The sequence below is a fragment of the Chlamydomonas reinhardtii genome, chromosome 14 (assembly GCF_000002595.2).
Source record: "Chlamydomonas reinhardtii strain CC-503 cw92 mt+ chromosome 14, whole genome shotgun sequence".
In the NCBI taxonomy this organism is placed as follows: domain Eukaryota; kingdom Viridiplantae; phylum Chlorophyta; class Chlorophyceae; order Chlamydomonadales; family Chlamydomonadaceae; genus Chlamydomonas; species Chlamydomonas reinhardtii.
In genome coordinates this window covers 800,956-817,705 of record NC_057017.1, presented here as the reverse complement: position 1 = coordinate 817,705, position 16,750 = coordinate 800,956, and the positions used below count along the sequence as shown (strand labels likewise).

Sequence of the window (16,750 nt, the reverse complement as noted above, 5' to 3'; positions counted from 1 at the left end):
ATCACCGCACCCTTACTTCTCCTGGAGGCCGACAGTCGGCAGTTGCTTTCCAGCCAGCTGTGCGCCCGCCGTTCAGGGTGGAGTGCAGGGCAACATTCGTCAGTGGCAGCTAAATATCTGAGAGAGCGAACGTACGAAGGCTATAGGTTTCACCATGTCACCATGTGACGTTTTTGGTGGATCCGAGGGAGCGAGTGTGAAAGCGAGACTACTACGGTTACGTTACGGCAGCGCGCAGTGCAGATTAAGCGCCAGGCGCCCTGCGGCAAGAGTTGTATGCGTGATACTTATCACTTGTACTCATGACCAAAATGCAGCGGCCGGCCAGGCTGCTGCCGCGGCAGCGGCGGGCTCTTGTGATGGCGCCGCTTGCACTGGCCCTCGTCTTCTGCTGGCTTCTTGGCGCCACCGGCCAGTCTTCTACCAACACGTATGTCATGTGCGCGCGTCATTATCTGTACTGCAGGATGCTGAAGACGATCGCTGCGACTTTGCAATTCACAACAAGAAATTGTCCGACGCCGCGCATGCATGCGCAGGGTCTTCACCAACAACGGCACAACCATCATTCTGGTGACCAACACGTTCATACTGGCAGCCGGTCGGGCTGGAGCCGGCATCAACACGGCCATGGGCACGTTAATGCTGGCCGCGACGAAGGGTGTGTACACTCTGCCCCCACAAGGACTTGTTACGCAGATTGTCGAGGCTCAGGTAAGGCTTGGTTTGATAGGCCACTCACATGCTGGTCGGGACCTACCACGCACCATTAACATCAACTGCTGCCGGAACTTCAGATGCATGGTTTCCAACAGGTTTTTTTTCCAACCCTTGCTGCACTCGCACGCGCAGAGCGGCAAGAGCACCCTCAGCGTCCCCCAAGCCCAGCTGAAGACCATTGCTGGCGCCCCACCGCCGGGCGGCGCCGTGTCGGTTGACGCAGCCGTGCGCTCCGTGGGAGTGGTACCCACTACCACCGGCAACGACCCAAGCAGCTCGCTGCTGCTCCCCATGGCGTTGAACTACTCCCTCCTGCTTGGACCAGGTGCCGTCATGTATCGCTCGACCTCGGATGCGTCCTTCATCCGATTACCCATGCTGATCGGCCCCACAACCACGACCAAGGTTGCCCTTCCAGTGACCTCCTACACCATCTTTGCAGTTGAGAAGGGCAATGCTACCGTGGGTGAGTGCGAGCATGCCCCAATCAAAGGGGATCAGCTAGTTAGGTGGCGCCTTCCGCATGTATGCCGGTGTGCGCGCGAGGTGCGTGTGTGCGGGCATGCCGTACATTATTATGGCGTCGTCCAAAGTCCCCGCCCTACTTGCGCTTCATGCGTGCCATGTACACCTGTGGACAGACCGTACGTCACGAATGAAGGGTTTGCATGGTGTATCCTTGCCCCACCCTGCCTGGCGGCCCTGCTGTCGCCCGGATGTCCCCGCCTGCGCACCCGCCCGGCCCTGCCCGGCCCCGCCCGGCCCCGCGCGTCGGGCGTGCTAGCCCAGCTGCCTCACTCTTGCTGCTGCCCACAAACGGACACACAACCCGTCTCCTGCCTTTCCGCACTGCAACCCCCTTTCCCAACTGGCGGCAGTGTGTGCACCCGGGTTTGTGGGCTGCGGCAATGGCACGTGCTGCGCCTGCGACTTTGGTTCCTTTTCCCCGGGAGGCGACAACCCCTTTTTCGCCGGGCGCTGCACTCGCTGCGTGGAGGCGTACGGCGAGTCGGAGGCGTCCTCGCTGACCACGCTGACCATGATGTCCAGCGTTAAGGAAGAATGCGGTGAGTGACGTAAGGTTGATTGTACACGGTGCTCAGTTGCAGACTGCGCCTCGAAATTCCGCATGTATGGCTATGATACGATACCCATGCAACGCGTAGGCACGTGACCTGTTTATGAAACACTCCTCTGCTGCCGCTGTTCACACACATGCAGTGACTGCGCCTGGTTACTACTGGCGACCCACGGCGGGTGCGGGCAGTTCCCTGCCTGCTGGCACAAGCTGCCCTGAGAATTACTACTGCACTGGCAGCGTGCGGGCGGCCCAGGCTCAGCCACCCACACTCTGCACCAACGCCTACGTTGGTTCTGAGATCAGCTCGCTACTGTCGCCACTTCGTAGCGACGAAATGACGGATTGCGGTAAGCGCCGTTCGTGTGCGGTGACTGGCTGGGTGGCCTGGGGCCCTGGGCGGCGTCTGGCGGTGGCTGCCAAATGGGGGCTCACGCCATCGATCGTGCTTTCCGCCTCACGTGGTCGGTAGTGTGCCGTGCGTATCTGTCGGCAGGAAGGGACGTGCTGTGTCAACATCTGTGTGCAGGGAGGGGGAACATCATCAACGAGCACTATACGAGGCACTGGGTGGCCCTGGAGTGATGGGGACGCAGGGTTAGGCGCCAAAGTATTGTGATGGGGCAAGTAAGAGGTGGGCGGCGCCAAGTAAGGGGTTTGGCGGGGATGGGGGCATGCCAGCGATATGTAACCAACTCGACAAGCAATGACAGTCGTGCCTATCTATCTGCTTCCTTGCACTCCTTCCGGCCCTCGCGCGCACAGTCACTGCTCCCGGCTACTTTTGGCGCAACCCTGCTGGCGGCGGCGCTGCGCCTGCTGGCACCACCTGCCCCGCGGATCACTACTGCACCGGGCGTGTTCCCGCCGCCCAGGCCCAGCCGCCCACCCTGTGCACGGCCGCCTACTCGGGATCCGAGACGGGGTCTCTGCAGTCGCCGCAGAGGAGTGATGAGATGGCGGATTGCGGTAAGGACATGGTGCGTGCGATGCATGTGATGATGGATAGCCGTGTGTGATTCGCGCGGGTTTCCTGCTGAATACTCCTAAACCCCCGTACGTCCCACCCGCCGTGTGTTGCTCATCAGTGACCAGTCCCGGGTACTTCTGGCGAGACCCTGGCGGCGGCGCTCTTCCTGTGGGCACCACCTGCCCTGCACGCAGCTTCTGCACTGGCCGGGTGCCAGCGGCCCAAGCAGCGCCGCCGACACTATGCACGGACGCGTACGGAGGCTCGGAGGTCGACTCGCTGGACTCTCCAGCACGTAGCGATGAGATGGCCGACTGCGGTGAGGCGCGAAAGAAGGAGACAGTATCATTCAGCATCGGACGGACCCACTGCTGTGTTGTCGCCGTACATACCATGCGTACAGCGTACGTACGGTAATCGTGCCCGCTGGCCCTTTGTTTCCAACCTGACACATACATGCCTGTTCGTTCCATCCTTACGTGTGCGTGCCGCCGTCCTGCGTTGCATGCATGGTTGCACGCAGTGACCACTCCTGGCTACTTCTGGAGGGACCCTGGCAACGGCGCCTCTCTAGCCGGGACCACATGCCCAGCCGATCACTTCTGCACCGGGCGTGTGCCTGCCAGCGGTGCGCAGGCACCCACACTCTGCACCAACGCCTACGTTGGCTCTGAGATCAGCTCGCTACTGTCGCCACTTCGTAGCGACGAAATGACCGATTGCGGTAAGCGCCGTTCGTGTGCGGTGACTGGCTGGGTGGCCTGGGGCCCTGGGCGGCGTCTGGCGGTGGCTGCCACATGGGGTACATGGGGGCTCACGCCATCGATCGTGCTTTCCGCCTCACGTGGTCGGTAGTGTGCCGTGCGTATCAGTCAGCAGGAAGGGGCGTGCTGTGTCAACATCTGTGTGCAGGGAGGGGGAACATCAACGAGCACTATACGAGGCACTGGGTGGCCCTGGAGTGATGGGGACGCAGGGTTAGGCGCCAAAGTATTGTGATGGGGCAAGTAAGAGGTGGGCGGCGCCAAGCAAGTCAGGGGTTTGGCGGGGATGGGGGCATGCCAGCGATATGTAACCAACTCGACAAGCAATGACAGTCGTGCCTATCTGCTTCCTTCCACCCCTTCCGACCCTCGCACAGTCACTGCTCCCGGCTACTTTTGGCGCAACCCTGGCGGCGGCGCTGCGCCTGCTGGCACCACCTGCCCCGCGGATCACTACTGCACCGGGCGTGTTCCCGCGGCCCAGGCCCAGCCGCCCACCCTGTGCACGGACGGCTACTCCGGATCCGAGACGGGGTCTCTGCAGTCGCCGCAGAAGAGTGATGAGATGGTAGATTGCGGTAAGGACATGTTGCGTGCGGGTCATGTGATGATGGATCGATGGCCGTGTGTGATTCGCGCGGGTTTCCTGCTGAATACTCCTAAACCCCCGTACGTCCCACCCGCCGTGTGTTGCTCATCAGTGACCAGTCCCGGGTACTTCTGGCGAGACCCTGGCGGCGGCGCTCTTCCTGTGGGCACCACCTGCCCTGCACGCAGCTTCTGCACTGGCCGGGTGCCAGCGGCCCAAGCAGCGCCGCCGACACTATGCACGGACGCGTACGGAGGCTCGGAGGTCGACTCGCTGGACTCTCCAGCACGTAGCGATGAGATGGCCGACTGCGGTAGGTGCATGTGGCCCTGCCTTGGGCCGGGAGGCAAAGGGACATGGTGGGTGGGAGCAGAGAGAGTGGGAGTTGAGTGCGAGGCGCGCCAGTCCTACCTTCGCGCAAATGCTGTGCCTGCATGCCGGTACCACAACTGTGGAGCTTATCCGTGACACCTGACTACTGCCCCTGAATTATGGCACACACGCAGTCACCTTCCCTGGCTTTTTCTGGAAGTTGCCAACCGTGGCTGGCGCGCTGCCAGCTGGCATCAGCTGTCCGACCGACAATTACTGCACTGGCCGGGTCCCGGCTGCGCAAGCGGAGGAGCCCATTCTATGCACGGCCGCCTACGCGGGCTCGGAGTTGCTGTCGCTGCAGTCCCCGGCTCAGAGCGACGAAAAGACGGACTGCGGTGAGGCATACATGCTGCTGCACGCAAGGCGCGCGAAGTAATCATCCAGTAATTTTAGCATCGGGCTCATCTGCTGTGTTGTCGCCGTACTGTCCGTACAGCGTACGTACGATAGTCGTGCCTGCTGGCCTTTCCCAACTTGACACATACATGCCTGTTCGTTCCATCCTTACGTGTGCGTGCCGCCGTCCTGCGTTGCATGCATGGTTGCACGCAGTGACCACTCCTGGCTACTTCTGGAGGGACCCTGGCAACGGCGCCTCTCTAGCCGGGACCACATGCCCAGCCGACCACTTCTGCACCGGGCGTGTGCCTGCCAGCGGTGCGCAGGCACCCACACTCTGCACCAGCGCCTACGTTGGTTCTGAGATCAGCTCGCTCCAGTCACCAGCCCGAAGCGATGAACAGACCGATTGTGGTGGGTGCGCCTGCTAATGATGCGCTTCTGGGGTGGGGCGCTGCCACGGGCAGGGACACGCGACTCGCTAGGCCGCGGAACCCCGCCCACCGGCGGGCACTCCTTGTCCCCTTGCAACACCACCCCTATGGACACGCCTTGTCTTGCGACTTAGTATGGTGTTGCTACCATGCAACACACGCATTGGCGCACGCCGCGGCCTACAGCTTCTTGCACACAGCAGCGATGTCGTGCCGCGCACTTTACACCAACTGCCTTCGTTCACTCTTCGCCTGCAGTTACCACGCGCGGGTACTACTGGCAAACGGTGGCCACCGAAGCGGGCCGTGCGGGGATGAGCTGTCCCGCAGACAGCTTCTGCCGCGGCCTTGTTCCCGCGGCACAGTCAGAACAGCCGACGCTCTGCACCAACTTCTACACAGACTCGGAGCCCTCATCGCTCACGTCGCCCGTGCGCAGTTTCACCGAAGATTCATGCGGTGCGTGCGTTGTAATGTGCTGGCAGGCAGCCCATCGCTATCAAGTCGCCCACAGTGGCAAACCTCAAGCTAGTGTCCGCCTGTAGTGCCCGCACTGCAGTGGCCACTGTAGTGCCTGTGTCACTTGTGTTAGTTGCATACCTGCACGCGCGCGTACGAACGCGCACAGCAACACCCATACCAAGCCGCTTCGCTCCTGTATGCCTTTTGCGTGACCACCCATGCACCTTCCGTGTGTGCCTATGACCATGTCGTTCCACGCACCGTGATTGCTTGCAGTGGCCGCCCCGGGATACTACTGGGAGTCGACTCGCCACGCAGCGGGCCATGCCGGCACCAGCTGCCCAGCCAACAACTACTGCCTGGGGCAGGTCCGCGCGGCCATGGCTGTGCGCCCGCGGCTGTGCACGGCGGCTTACACGAGCTCCGTAAGCGGCTCGCTGCAGTCTCCTGTGCGCAGCTCGCGGATGGAGGATTGCGGTAAGACCTGGCGCCACCCAAGCAGCGCGGCCCACACACCCTCGCACGCACGCACCGCCTCGCAAGGACACCACTAAATTAATGCCGCGATTCCCGCCCTTTTTTCCCTGCTACTTGCTTTACCCTCGCGCTTGCGCAGTCACCTCGCCTGGGTACTACTGGCGGACGACCCTCCTGGCAGCCCGTTTCGCAGGCGCCTCGTGTCCGGCAAACTTCTTCTGCACAGGCCGCGTGCCCACGTCCGCTGCCGAGGCGCCCGTGGCCTGCACACAGGCCTACGGGGGCTCAGAGGCAGGCTCCCTGGTTTCGCCCCTGCGTAGCGACAAGCAAGACGATTGCGGTATGTGTGTATTGTGCACTGCCGTGCGCACGTGCCCTACTTCCTACGCTGCGATCCCGTATACACGCTGCTGCTGCTGCTGCTGCTAAGCAACCTACCGCTTGAACCTTGTTTGAGTACCTTCATTCCCCGCCTCCGTCCATCCTTTTTCCTCATCGGCATGCAGTAACTGCGGCTGGCTCGTATTGGTACGATGCCGGCGGCCAGGAGTCCCCGCAGGGCAGGCGGTGTCCCAGGAACCACTTTTGCTGGGGCGGCAAACCAGTCTCATCTGCGCGAACGCAGCCCGAGGAATGCATAAGCGCCTACCCGGGATCTGAGCCCGGCTCACTGCAATGCGACAGGGGCAAAGCATCTCCTGCCTCATGCGGTGCGTGCGGGGTTTGTCATTGCTGGCCCTGCCCGCCTGTATATCTAGCTAGTTACCTCACCCCATAGCGCAGACACCATGTTTATAACTTGCTTTTTAAATCGCATGCGTTTGCGTGCAGAAACTCTTCCTGGGTTCTACTTCGAGATGTCAAGTGGGCGTGCGGTGGTTCGCAGCTGCCCCTCTGGCTCCTTCTGCACCGGCCAAGCCACGGCCGCCGACTTCCAGCTGCCCACGCTCTGCACGGACCACTTTGCTGCATCCCCAGCGGGTTCCATGTTCTCACCGGAGCGCTCCTCAAGCGATGGCCAGTGCGGTACGTTTGTTTAGGCGGTTTCCTGCTCCCGCATGGTATGCGTTAAATAAGCGCGTGGTTTCCGGTCGCACGTACGTACGCCTATGCCGCCTATGCTAACCCCCCACCACATCTAGATTGCCACCTTCCTCGCCCCCTCCCGTGTTTCCATCCTTCACACTTGCACGTATGCGAGCAGCGCGCGGTGCATTTCCTGCGCCATTTCATGCGCATGCACCTGCAGCAGAGCTGTTGGCTGAGCACTTTCACATGATTACATGATTATTACAGTACGTATTGGCGTGTTCGCCCTCCTCCCTATGTGCGGGCCCGCCCACGCACAGATTGCATGCCGGGGTATGCCTTCAAGGACAACGGATGCGTCCCTTGCCTCCCCGGGACCTATGCCACTGGTGGCAGGCCCGCCGAGTGCGCCCTTTGCGACCGCGACTCCTACGCGCCAACCCCCGGATCCTCCAGCTGCGTTTCATGCCCCCCAGGCACCTTCTCGTCCTGGTCCGGCGCACTATGCGGTACGTACGTGCTTGCTTAACCTCTCCGCGCCTGCAGCGTGCAAAGCGCGCGGTGCGGGGCCGGGCAGGGCTGGACTTGCTGGAGTGGGGCGGGTCAGGCCAGAAAGGCTGGTTGCTGCGTTTTAGTGCTTTTAGTGCGTCCGGCTCACAAGAGCAGTGGTGAGCACAACAATGCACAGGCGTGCAAAGACGCCGCCAAGGCCACTCATCACGCACCTGATACTGAGCCTCCACCATGTCTTGGGATGGGGGTAAAAGAAAGGGTTCTTCTGTGACGGTGGTGCGGTCGGTCTGGGTGAGCCCCGCCGGTTGCCGAATCTGTGTGCTATCGCTTGCACCTCCCGACTCCCGCTTACAGTTACCAAGGAGTGGCAGGTGTACGGCATGGGAGACAAGTTCTTCCCAGCCACAGTTGGAAGCGATGGCCGGGTCTACTGCATGACCCCGCCTTTGAATTCCGATTCAAAGTGCTGGACTTCGGACTCGGCAGACGACGCTATGGAAAGGACTCTGAACCCCTGGTCTGGCTCCTTTGGTGCTTTGGCGCCCCTCGTCCAGGACTTCACATACACGGGCATGCGCAACTGCGAGAATGGCAAATGCGACAGCGTGGTGGGTTGTGTGCCGCTTGCTTCGGTCCTGCCGAGGTCTGCATTAGGGTTGGTTGGATGATTGCGTGTTAGCAGGAGGCGCTCGGGAGGGCGTGGCAGGCGTTGGCAGTTCATCTGCGAGCATGAAGCCCCGGCTTTACGCAACTGCCATCCCCGTATACCTGCTGGTGGCTGTATGCAGATTGGAGATCCCGTCTACATGTTTAACCAGAACGGCTACCTCTCCGCTCAAGACGTCAACCCAAAGTGTGCCAGGTGTGTGTGGCTGTGTGCTAACGGCAGGGGGAGGTGGGGGGGGGGGGGAGGCACGCACATTGTTGGCCCCCGGCACAGGCTGCGGACCCCGCAGGCCACTGTCAACTGGGGCAGAATGTACCAAGCTGTTTATGTCCGCGTTCACTACAAATGATCAGCGTGAACCGGGCTTAAGACACTGGTTTGGCGCGTTTTCATACGCGACCCTACTTTCTGGCATAAAGCTTCTGTAAACCAACACATTAGTATCGAGTATGAGTATATTATCTCGAGGAGTTCTCAGAGGCCCACGGATACTCCTGCTGCTAGCAGCGTCGTTGACCCTAAACGGGGGTACGCGCAGACACCACCAGACACCCACTGAACCCCCTAAAGTAGGACACTCGCATGCTCCATTGTCTCTGCCGCATAAAACAGTGGGCTCCGGAAGGGCGCTCGGGCCGGGCATGTTGGCCGCGAGGGTCCGTCCGGGGCCAGAGATGTAGCGGCATATGTTTGTGCAGTTATGGTGGACAAGACTTTTTTGTTTGACGCGGCTGGGAGAGAATGCGCAACGCCGCGATGGTTGGGCTCCTGAAAGTCAGCGCTATCAAGCCTGGCGCAACTCGTTTGGACTCTACTTAATCTAGGTAACATCAACTCAGTACAGCCCAGGCAGGGAGGGACCCGAACAATTGGGCGCGGATCCAGCTTGGATCCGCCGGGCCAGCAGTTGTGTGCAGTCTGTGCACGTCTGCATACCCCTTACCTCCCGTCTACATGACTAGCATAATATTTGTTTGCGATTAAACCGTACGTGTCGTGTGCATACTGCGGTGCAGAGGTCGGCAAACGCATTTTTTGTGCTGCGGGTCCCAGACCGATTTCGGTAAACACCAACCGGGGGTCTGGGGGGTGTCCCAGCCGGGGGGCCGGGGGCGGGAGCCCCCGGAGAAAATTTTCGCATATCGGGCCTCAAATATGTGCATTTTACAAGGGTTTCCGCGTGTGCAAGGCTTGCATTCGTCTTACGTGTTCAACAGCACATGTTTGGGCAGCTGCTCTGTGGCAGGCAGCCACAAATCCTCGCAATCCCCCTCCGTCCAGCGCAAGCCGGTCCCGGGGCAGCAGCCCCAAAGAAATTTTGCAGATTGCGCTTCAAATTGCGACATTTTCAAGGGGTTTTGGGGGCATTTCGGGTAAATCAAGAGCAGGTCAATCATGTTTTGGGCCGGTTTTGGGGGGCAGTTTTGGTTTCTGGAGCGATTTCGGTGGTGTAAGTACCCGCAGCGGTTGGCTATTTTCGATTTCGGTTGCGGGTACATCTGAGGGCCCCGAAGGACCCGAGGCTTATGCCGACCTCTGCTGCGGTGTGTACCCGTGTCCTTCGTGTACCCGCCTACCCACTCCGCATACGTGCAGGTACTCGGACGCATGGGAGGAGTGGTACATAGAGGTTCTGGATGTGGAGCAGTCCAAGGTGGCAATTAAGAGCAAGCGCAAGAACCAGTACCTGTCGGCTGGTGTGGTGTACTTTTTTGGAGCGAAACCGGTGAGTCCTGTACATGCATGACAATGGCTACCACCAGCAGCTTTGTCCGCGGGCGGGAGGGTTATGTGCATTCAACGCACGGCAAGTCGTTGTACCTGTTAATGAGTTCGTGCATGGGGACATGACCCCGCCGGCGGTCCGTCCACCAAGCTTACTTGGGGCGGCGGCTCGGGAAGGCATGATGGGTAAGACTCACGACATGCACGTGTCTGCAGGGTACCGTCGAGTACCGTGACCGAGTAGACGAGTGGGAAACCTTCACTCTCGGTAAGATAAGATTGGTGCTTGTGGACACGTGCTGCGTGCATACATTTGCTACATCAGAAATCCAGCCCACCCGGCTCGACCCGCCCAGCGCTGACTCGACCCTACCCTACCCGACACAGCTCCTGTCAACATGCGTGTCTTGATCGTGTTACCTGACAACTGTAAATACCGTACATGAATGCAGAGATTAGCGAGAACGGCAACAAGCGGTTCAGGACGTCAATCGGCAACTACCTATGCACCAACACGCTGGGCTTCATCGAGGTGGACTGCGGCAAGGAGTACAGCGATTCGGACAACAACGAGTGGACACTTTGGTACGTGGGGTCAAGTGGGTTTAGAGCTAATGCACATGAGTGACATGACAATCGGTGCCTGTTGCACTTGCCAAGCAACGTATGCAGCATGTACGGTGTCTGCGTCTAGTTGCGCTGTGTCTAGGCGCGCTTGCTGGCCAATACGGAGGAGCAGGTGGAACACGCGTGGATGCGGGGCGAATGGCATGGTCTGACATGAAAAACCTCATCAACGACACCCTGCCAATACGTATAGCTTCTAATTTCGGCTTCGCTATGAGTGTACCGACCATCCCCCGCACACTTCTACGCACGGTTTCGACCCTACCTGGACCCCCTTGTGCTTTTCACACAAGTGTATAATTGTCTCATGCAGCGTGACCGCGACCCGACTGTGATTCGCAGCTGTCACCAGCAGCAGTGCATGGGCATGCCCGTCAACTGTTCCTTGCATGCCTCGCTCCTTATGACTTGCACATGCAGGCACGTCGGCACTCCCGGATCTCCTCAGGGCATCGGTGTCGACGGCGTGAGGTGCGTTGCGTGGTGCGCGCAGCTGCTGGCGTACAAGCTATCTATCCGTAAACAGACAGCCCGACATGGTGGGAAGCGCCGGTATGCCATGATGCAAACTCCAGGGTGGAAGGGGTTGCGTGCGTAGGCAATGCACGGAAGCAGTAGTAACCGTCACGTGCTGACCGGGGCGCTAGATGCCACTTTCCGTCACAGCGCTCCTCATCAATAATCTCTCAATTTTAATCCGCCTTTCCAGGACGATTGTGGACTGGGTCATTGGCATCGTGACGCTTCCTCTGGGCCCCCTGGCCTCTGCGGTTGTGTCTGCGGGAGAGATCCTGGCTAACGTCATCTATGATGTCTTGGACGAACAACGTCTGCAGCAGATCGCGGAGTGAGCACGCGCGTATGCTGTGCCAAAGCTGTAGCCTATGTAGCCAGGGCGGAACTAGGAGGCGGAAACGTAACGATTAGCGGTCTTGGGAGGACATGGCGGGATGCACTTTTGTCTGCAAGCTATCTGCAGGAACAGATGCACCGTTGCCTTTGCTCTCCTGTGACCGCCCTTAGCTTCTTCTCATCCATCTGCTGCCGAAAGCTTGCCCAAAAGCTAACAACTGAAAAGCTAATCCGACTGCTCAATACGCTTGCAGAACGACACAGCCCTGGTCTCGACTGGCTGGCATTGATGACAGCTTGGGGTCCGCGCCTGAGGGCACGCTTCTGGGCGACATTGCGGCACTGGGCAACACGCCCGCCTTCCGCCGCCGCCGCGAACTGCTGGCACTCCCTGCCGCCGCCGCCTCCGGCAGTGGCGTTGAAAGCGTTGAAACCACCAGCAGCAGCAGCAACAGCAACGGCAGCAACAGCAACGACAGCACCGCCCTCGTAAGCATCAGCTCACTAGCAGATGAGGATGACGGCTATGGCACGGGCGACCGGCGACAGCTCTTCCGCTTGCCGGGCACGCTCTTGTATCGGGGCATGAAGTCTGTAGCCAGTTCGGGCTTACGACGTGTGTCTAGCACCCTGAGCCGCGAGTCTCTGGAAGCACTCGTGCCTAGGGCTACTAGAGCCGCGCGCTCGCTGGTCACTCGTGGGATCCAGTTCTTTGACGAACTGTCCGGTGCTGCAAAGCTCGCAGTGGGCTTCACTCCTCTCATCATAGTTGGAGTCGCCGTCGTGTTCAACGCCCCACGCCAGGCGCCGCCCCCAGGTCCGTACAATGCTATGCGTGCAGGGTCGTGTCGATCGCACTGACCGCGCGTACATGTGCACACAACTGCTGGGTGCACTGCTGCTGGATACTTGGCCCTGCACATTCCTCACCTCCGCACTATCTAAGCCTCTGTTGCTGCTCTGCTGCTGGTCGCGTGCTGCTGTCACGTACGCACACACGCACTGCAGGCATACCCACCATCAACACCATCTTTGCGGGCGACGGCTACATGGATGTGTACTACACGCCCGCGGGGGTGTCGGGCGCCACCCCTGCCGCCTCCTTCACCGCCTACCTCTCCCTGTACAGCTGCGCGGGCGGCTCCTGCAGCTGGCAGCCCCCGTTCAAGGCGGCCACAGGCAGCGGCCTGGGCCAGCAATGCCTGGCCGCCGGTAGCAGCTGGAAGCAAGCCAATCAGGTAGGAGGGGAGGGGAGGGGAGGGGTGGGGCACGGTGCGGACGTACGGTTGCGGAGGGTGGTCGTGCGTGAGGGTTTGACTTACCGCCACGTGCGTCCCTGCGTGTGTGCGTGCACCCGCACTGACCCACATCGACCGCACCAGTGATAAAAGACACATGACACACGCGCGCTTGCCCACTGCCCTGCACACGCGCACCTACTTCTCCAGGTCATCTACCAGGACGTCTCAGCGGGCCTGCAGTCCTGCCTCCGCATCTCCTCCCAGACTACGGGGAGTCTGTACAAGGTTTACCTGACCGCTTCTTCCAGTGACATGCGGGAGTCGGGAGCATCTGATGCGGTGTCAGTAAACGTGCCGTCCAGCGACGGATATTACACAGGCACGGAGGTGTGCCCAATCGTGCCCAGTTCGGGCGGCGGCACGCGCCGCCTGCTGTCTCACGGCAACTTGAGGGACCCCAATGGCGTGAACGGCGAAATCTGGAACATCCTCGTGAATTTCCTGAACAGAGTGTGAGTTCTGGCAGTAGTTGGGGCGTGCAGTGGGGTCGCGGACTGGCGGGTTGCAACACACGAGCGGGAGTGCGTCGGGGGGGGGTGGCTCAGGGGCGGGCGGGCATGCGGTGGACGAGTGACAAAATGATGATGGGCGCGTGATGAGGGGTGAACGCGCCGCCACCACACAGGCCTGAACGCACCACGCCTTACACAGCAGTTGTTGTTACTCACAGGAACGGATATGCCACGCGAGAGCAGCTGCAACAACAGGTCAACGCCGTTCAGGCCCAGCGCAGAGCGGCCAGCATGAACGAGGGGGGTGCACTCGACTGGGTGGTGTTCCGTGACTCAGGCTACATCACCACCAACAACCTGTACCAGTTTGTGTACGGCACGGGCAGCAACAGCCTGTACGCGTTCCGCTGCCGCGACTACTTCGCAAGTTGGTGGGTGAAACAAGGTCACGGAGCGAGTTGGGCTTGTTTGTTGAGGGGACGGCAGGGGGACGGATGCGTGCACATGGGGAGCTCAGAGTGGTTTGGTTCGGTCCAAATGCTTGCTTGCGCGAACCGGGTCGGCGTGGACGCATCATGTAGTTCTTTGTCGGCGGCGTGCGTGCCGCAGTTGTCAAATAATGCGCTTGCTTGCCTGCCATAGCCTCATCAACTTCCTTGGGCTACACGGTTGCGTGGCCACCGCTCGCCTCCTCACTCGCTCGCCATGCATATGTGCCGCGTGCAACAGGGGCACGTTTGGTCCGAGCGTTGTTCCCCCGCGCTTCCCCACGGACGACCTGGGCGGTGTCAACCAGCCCGCCAACAACGAAACCAGCCGTCTCAACTGGCTGCGCACTGCGCCTTCCACAGCACTGCGCGTGGCCGAGCGGTTCACGTGGACACGGAACAACTTGCGCATCACGTCCTCCGCCGACACAAACCCGCGCTTCCGCCACGGCCCTCTGCTGACCTCCATTCTGTCGGTGAGTGTGCATTGCAGTTGGTGGCGACATACATGAGCGTGCATGTGAGCGCATCTGGTGGAAGAAGCATGAGATGGCAGGGAAGTTGCTTAACTGCCGGTTCGGTGTCTGTGCGTGCGCGCGCGTATAGTGCGTATACCCCAGAAGAGCTGTGCGTTGCCCACACAACTACGGAACCTTCCTTGCCACTCTTCATCCCTGCTGCTGCGTGCCCATTCCGTGCCCGGCCCTTTATTAGAGGTCCACCGAGGATCGCCGCCGCATCCTGGTGACCCTCCGCCGCCTGGAGTTGTGGCGCTCGTCGATGGTCATTTTCTGGAACGTGCAAGGGAACGTGCCCAACCCCGTGTACGGAGAATACGATCACTGGTGCGTGAGTAGCGTGCTTGCTTGGTTGCGCGGGCCTGCGGGGCCTAAGCCATGGCAGAGGTTGCAGGGGTTGAAGGGGCGAGCTGTTGCGTGGGGGGGGGGATGCGGGCTAGCTGCACCGGGCGCTTACCAGCCTGCTGCATGCGGTGCCTCCCGATCTTCCTGCTCTGTCCTCGGTCTCGCGCTGTAGGACTGCTTATTGTTCAGCGCTGCCCTGATCCCCCCATTCTGGCTGGCTGTTCCCGCTGCTGCCATCCACTCACGCCCCGCGTAAAGGCCCATCAAGTTGCTGCTGCTCTTGCACATGCTACTGCTCTCCTCTCACTCACTCACGCACTGCATGCATGCAGGCGCATCAACATGCTGGTGCGCGCTGCCATTGAGGTGGTCAGCTGGAGCCTGGGCCTGGACCCCGATGACCTCCGACCCATTCAGCTTTAGTTCGCGCAATGAAGCAGTCCTACTTTCGTACGTAGCAAGCGCAGCGTACGGGAGTATTTCCATCTGTGCCATGTGTACGGCTTGCATTAATACTCTTGTATTGCCTCGCTTTCTTAGCTGACGATGCCTGTTGTGGGTTTTGTTCCATCCAACCAGGGCCGCCATACTATTTTGTACATATTAACTCTGCTTGGATACACAAGGATGCAGGTGGATTAATTGAGTTATAGATCAAGGATGCCCCTGTGAGTAGGGCGTTTGCTAAGTACAGCAGGATGGTATGCGTCGAACGGGTTTATGCACTTTGGGTAAGTTATCAGAACATTGCGTGGAACCACGCCCGCCAACTGTTGCACGGCACCACCGGCCCCCTGCGGTACACGACTACTTCACGGCGGCACGAGCCCACTTGGCGCACCATCGCCAGTCACAGTTCGGGCACGCGGCTGTAGCAGGTGTTGCACTGTATGTCCTGCGAGTGGCATACCGCCTGGCGCCGCAGGAACTTGCTTTTTCATGAGAGTGAGGGGAAGTGAAAGTAGGTTATGCGGGGCGGGGCGTGCTGTATTTGCTGTAAGCGCTGCCAGTGCTGCATGCGCAGTGGGCAGTGCGGTGGACACGCGGGCGATCCCAGTGGTGCAGGCATCCGACGACGCGACGCTTTAGATGGTTATTATTTCTCGGTTGTTAATTCTGCACGGCATGGCGTGAGCGTCTAGAGACTGTGACTGCTGGGTGCGGACGTACGGTTGGCCAAGGAGGCGCGGCAGAGCGTCAATTCGCCAAGAAGACGCCGCCGTAGCGGTGCGTTGAATACCGGCAGTGATGATGTCGTGACCTGGCGTGTGAGCGTGCGTGTCGTGTCACTCCGACCATGGGGTCCGGTCTTTTCCCTTTACTTTTTACATTAGCATGCGGACAAGACAATACGTTTTACGTCCAGCATTTATTGGAGCTGCGCCTGCATGCGTGTTGCAGCGCATATGATGGTTATGCGTAATATGAAACCTGAAGGCGTTCAGAATTGGGGCCGTTCTAGGGAAGAGTCTAGAACCTGCCACGTGTCCAGCGATGGGCCGCTGCATGGAGTGCAGTACGCTCGGCGAAATAGTCCTAATTGGCCGGCAGCCAGGAAGATAGGTGACCTGTGCATTAGCCCGGTTAAGGTCTTGCTATCGTTAGCCGGGTCGGCACCGGCTTAAGGCATTTGCCTACAACAATGGCGGCATGTAACGAGCATGCACTTTTGGAGTTAATTTTGGACCTTGGACCTCTGGTTCTCGAGAATCTTGACACAGCACGCAGCGCTCCCACCAGCCCCCACCTCGGCTGCCAAGCGAAGGCCAGGAGGACATTGAGGAGGATACGGTCTTTAATATAGCTGTAGTTGCGTGGCGGTGACGGCGCGCATGCACGCCTGTTATGGATGTACCCATCCCCATCAGTTCTCATCCACACGCTGCAGATGCGTCCAAGCATGTGTGTGTGGCCGGGGTGTGGCATTGTGACAATGGCACCATCTAGAAGGCCAAGGTACCGTACCGCTCGCCCAGCCATTATGAATGCGACATTACAAGAAGGGACAGTCCGACCAAGGGTGCC

General features: G+C 60.0%; 1 protein-coding gene across 1 annotated transcript; it reads left to right on the top strand.

Moving 5' to 3' along the window:
- Window positions 1-310: 310 nt before the first annotated feature.
- CHLRE_14g613100v5 (uncharacterized protein) lies at window positions 311-16,393 on the top strand. Its single transcript, XM_043070033.1, has 31 exons — window positions 311-714; window positions 853-1,186; window positions 1,599-1,787; window positions 1,942-2,148; window positions 2,564-2,767; window positions 2,887-3,087; window positions 3,292-3,492; window positions 3,910-4,110; window positions 4,234-4,434; window positions 4,628-4,831; window positions 5,049-5,249; window positions 5,528-5,728; window positions 6,008-6,208; window positions 6,348-6,548; window positions 6,715-6,768; window positions 7,040-7,234; window positions 7,558-7,746; window positions 8,105-8,358; window positions 8,539-8,612; window positions 10,014-10,143; window positions 10,359-10,410; window positions 10,595-10,727; window positions 11,190-11,240; window positions 11,479-11,616; window positions 11,876-12,438; window positions 12,630-12,859; window positions 13,070-13,374; window positions 13,593-13,805; window positions 14,104-14,338; window positions 14,577-14,707; window positions 15,058-16,393. The coding sequence occupies exons 1-31, from the start codon at window positions 532-534 to the stop codon at window positions 15,146-15,148; spliced, it is 5,967 nt and encodes a 1,988-aa protein (XP_042916706.1). The 5' UTR covers window positions 311-531; the 3' UTR covers window positions 15,149-16,393.
- Window positions 16,394-16,750: the final 357 nt, after the last annotated feature.

Bases quoted from the DNA above. Each gene is read 5' to 3' on its own strand.
- CHLRE_14g613100v5 (XM_043070033.1), top strand. From the start codon at position 532: ATGCGCAGGGTCTTCACCAACAACGGCACAACCATCATTCTGGTGACC. The intron at 2,149-2,563 runs GTAAGCGCCGTT...TCGCGCGCACAG, and splicing joins CGACGAAATGACGGATTGCG to TCACTGCTCCCGGCTACTTT. The intron at 5,250-5,527 runs GTGGGTGCGCCT...CTTCGCCTGCAG, and splicing joins CGATGAACAGACCGATTGTG to TTACCACGCGCGGGTACTAC.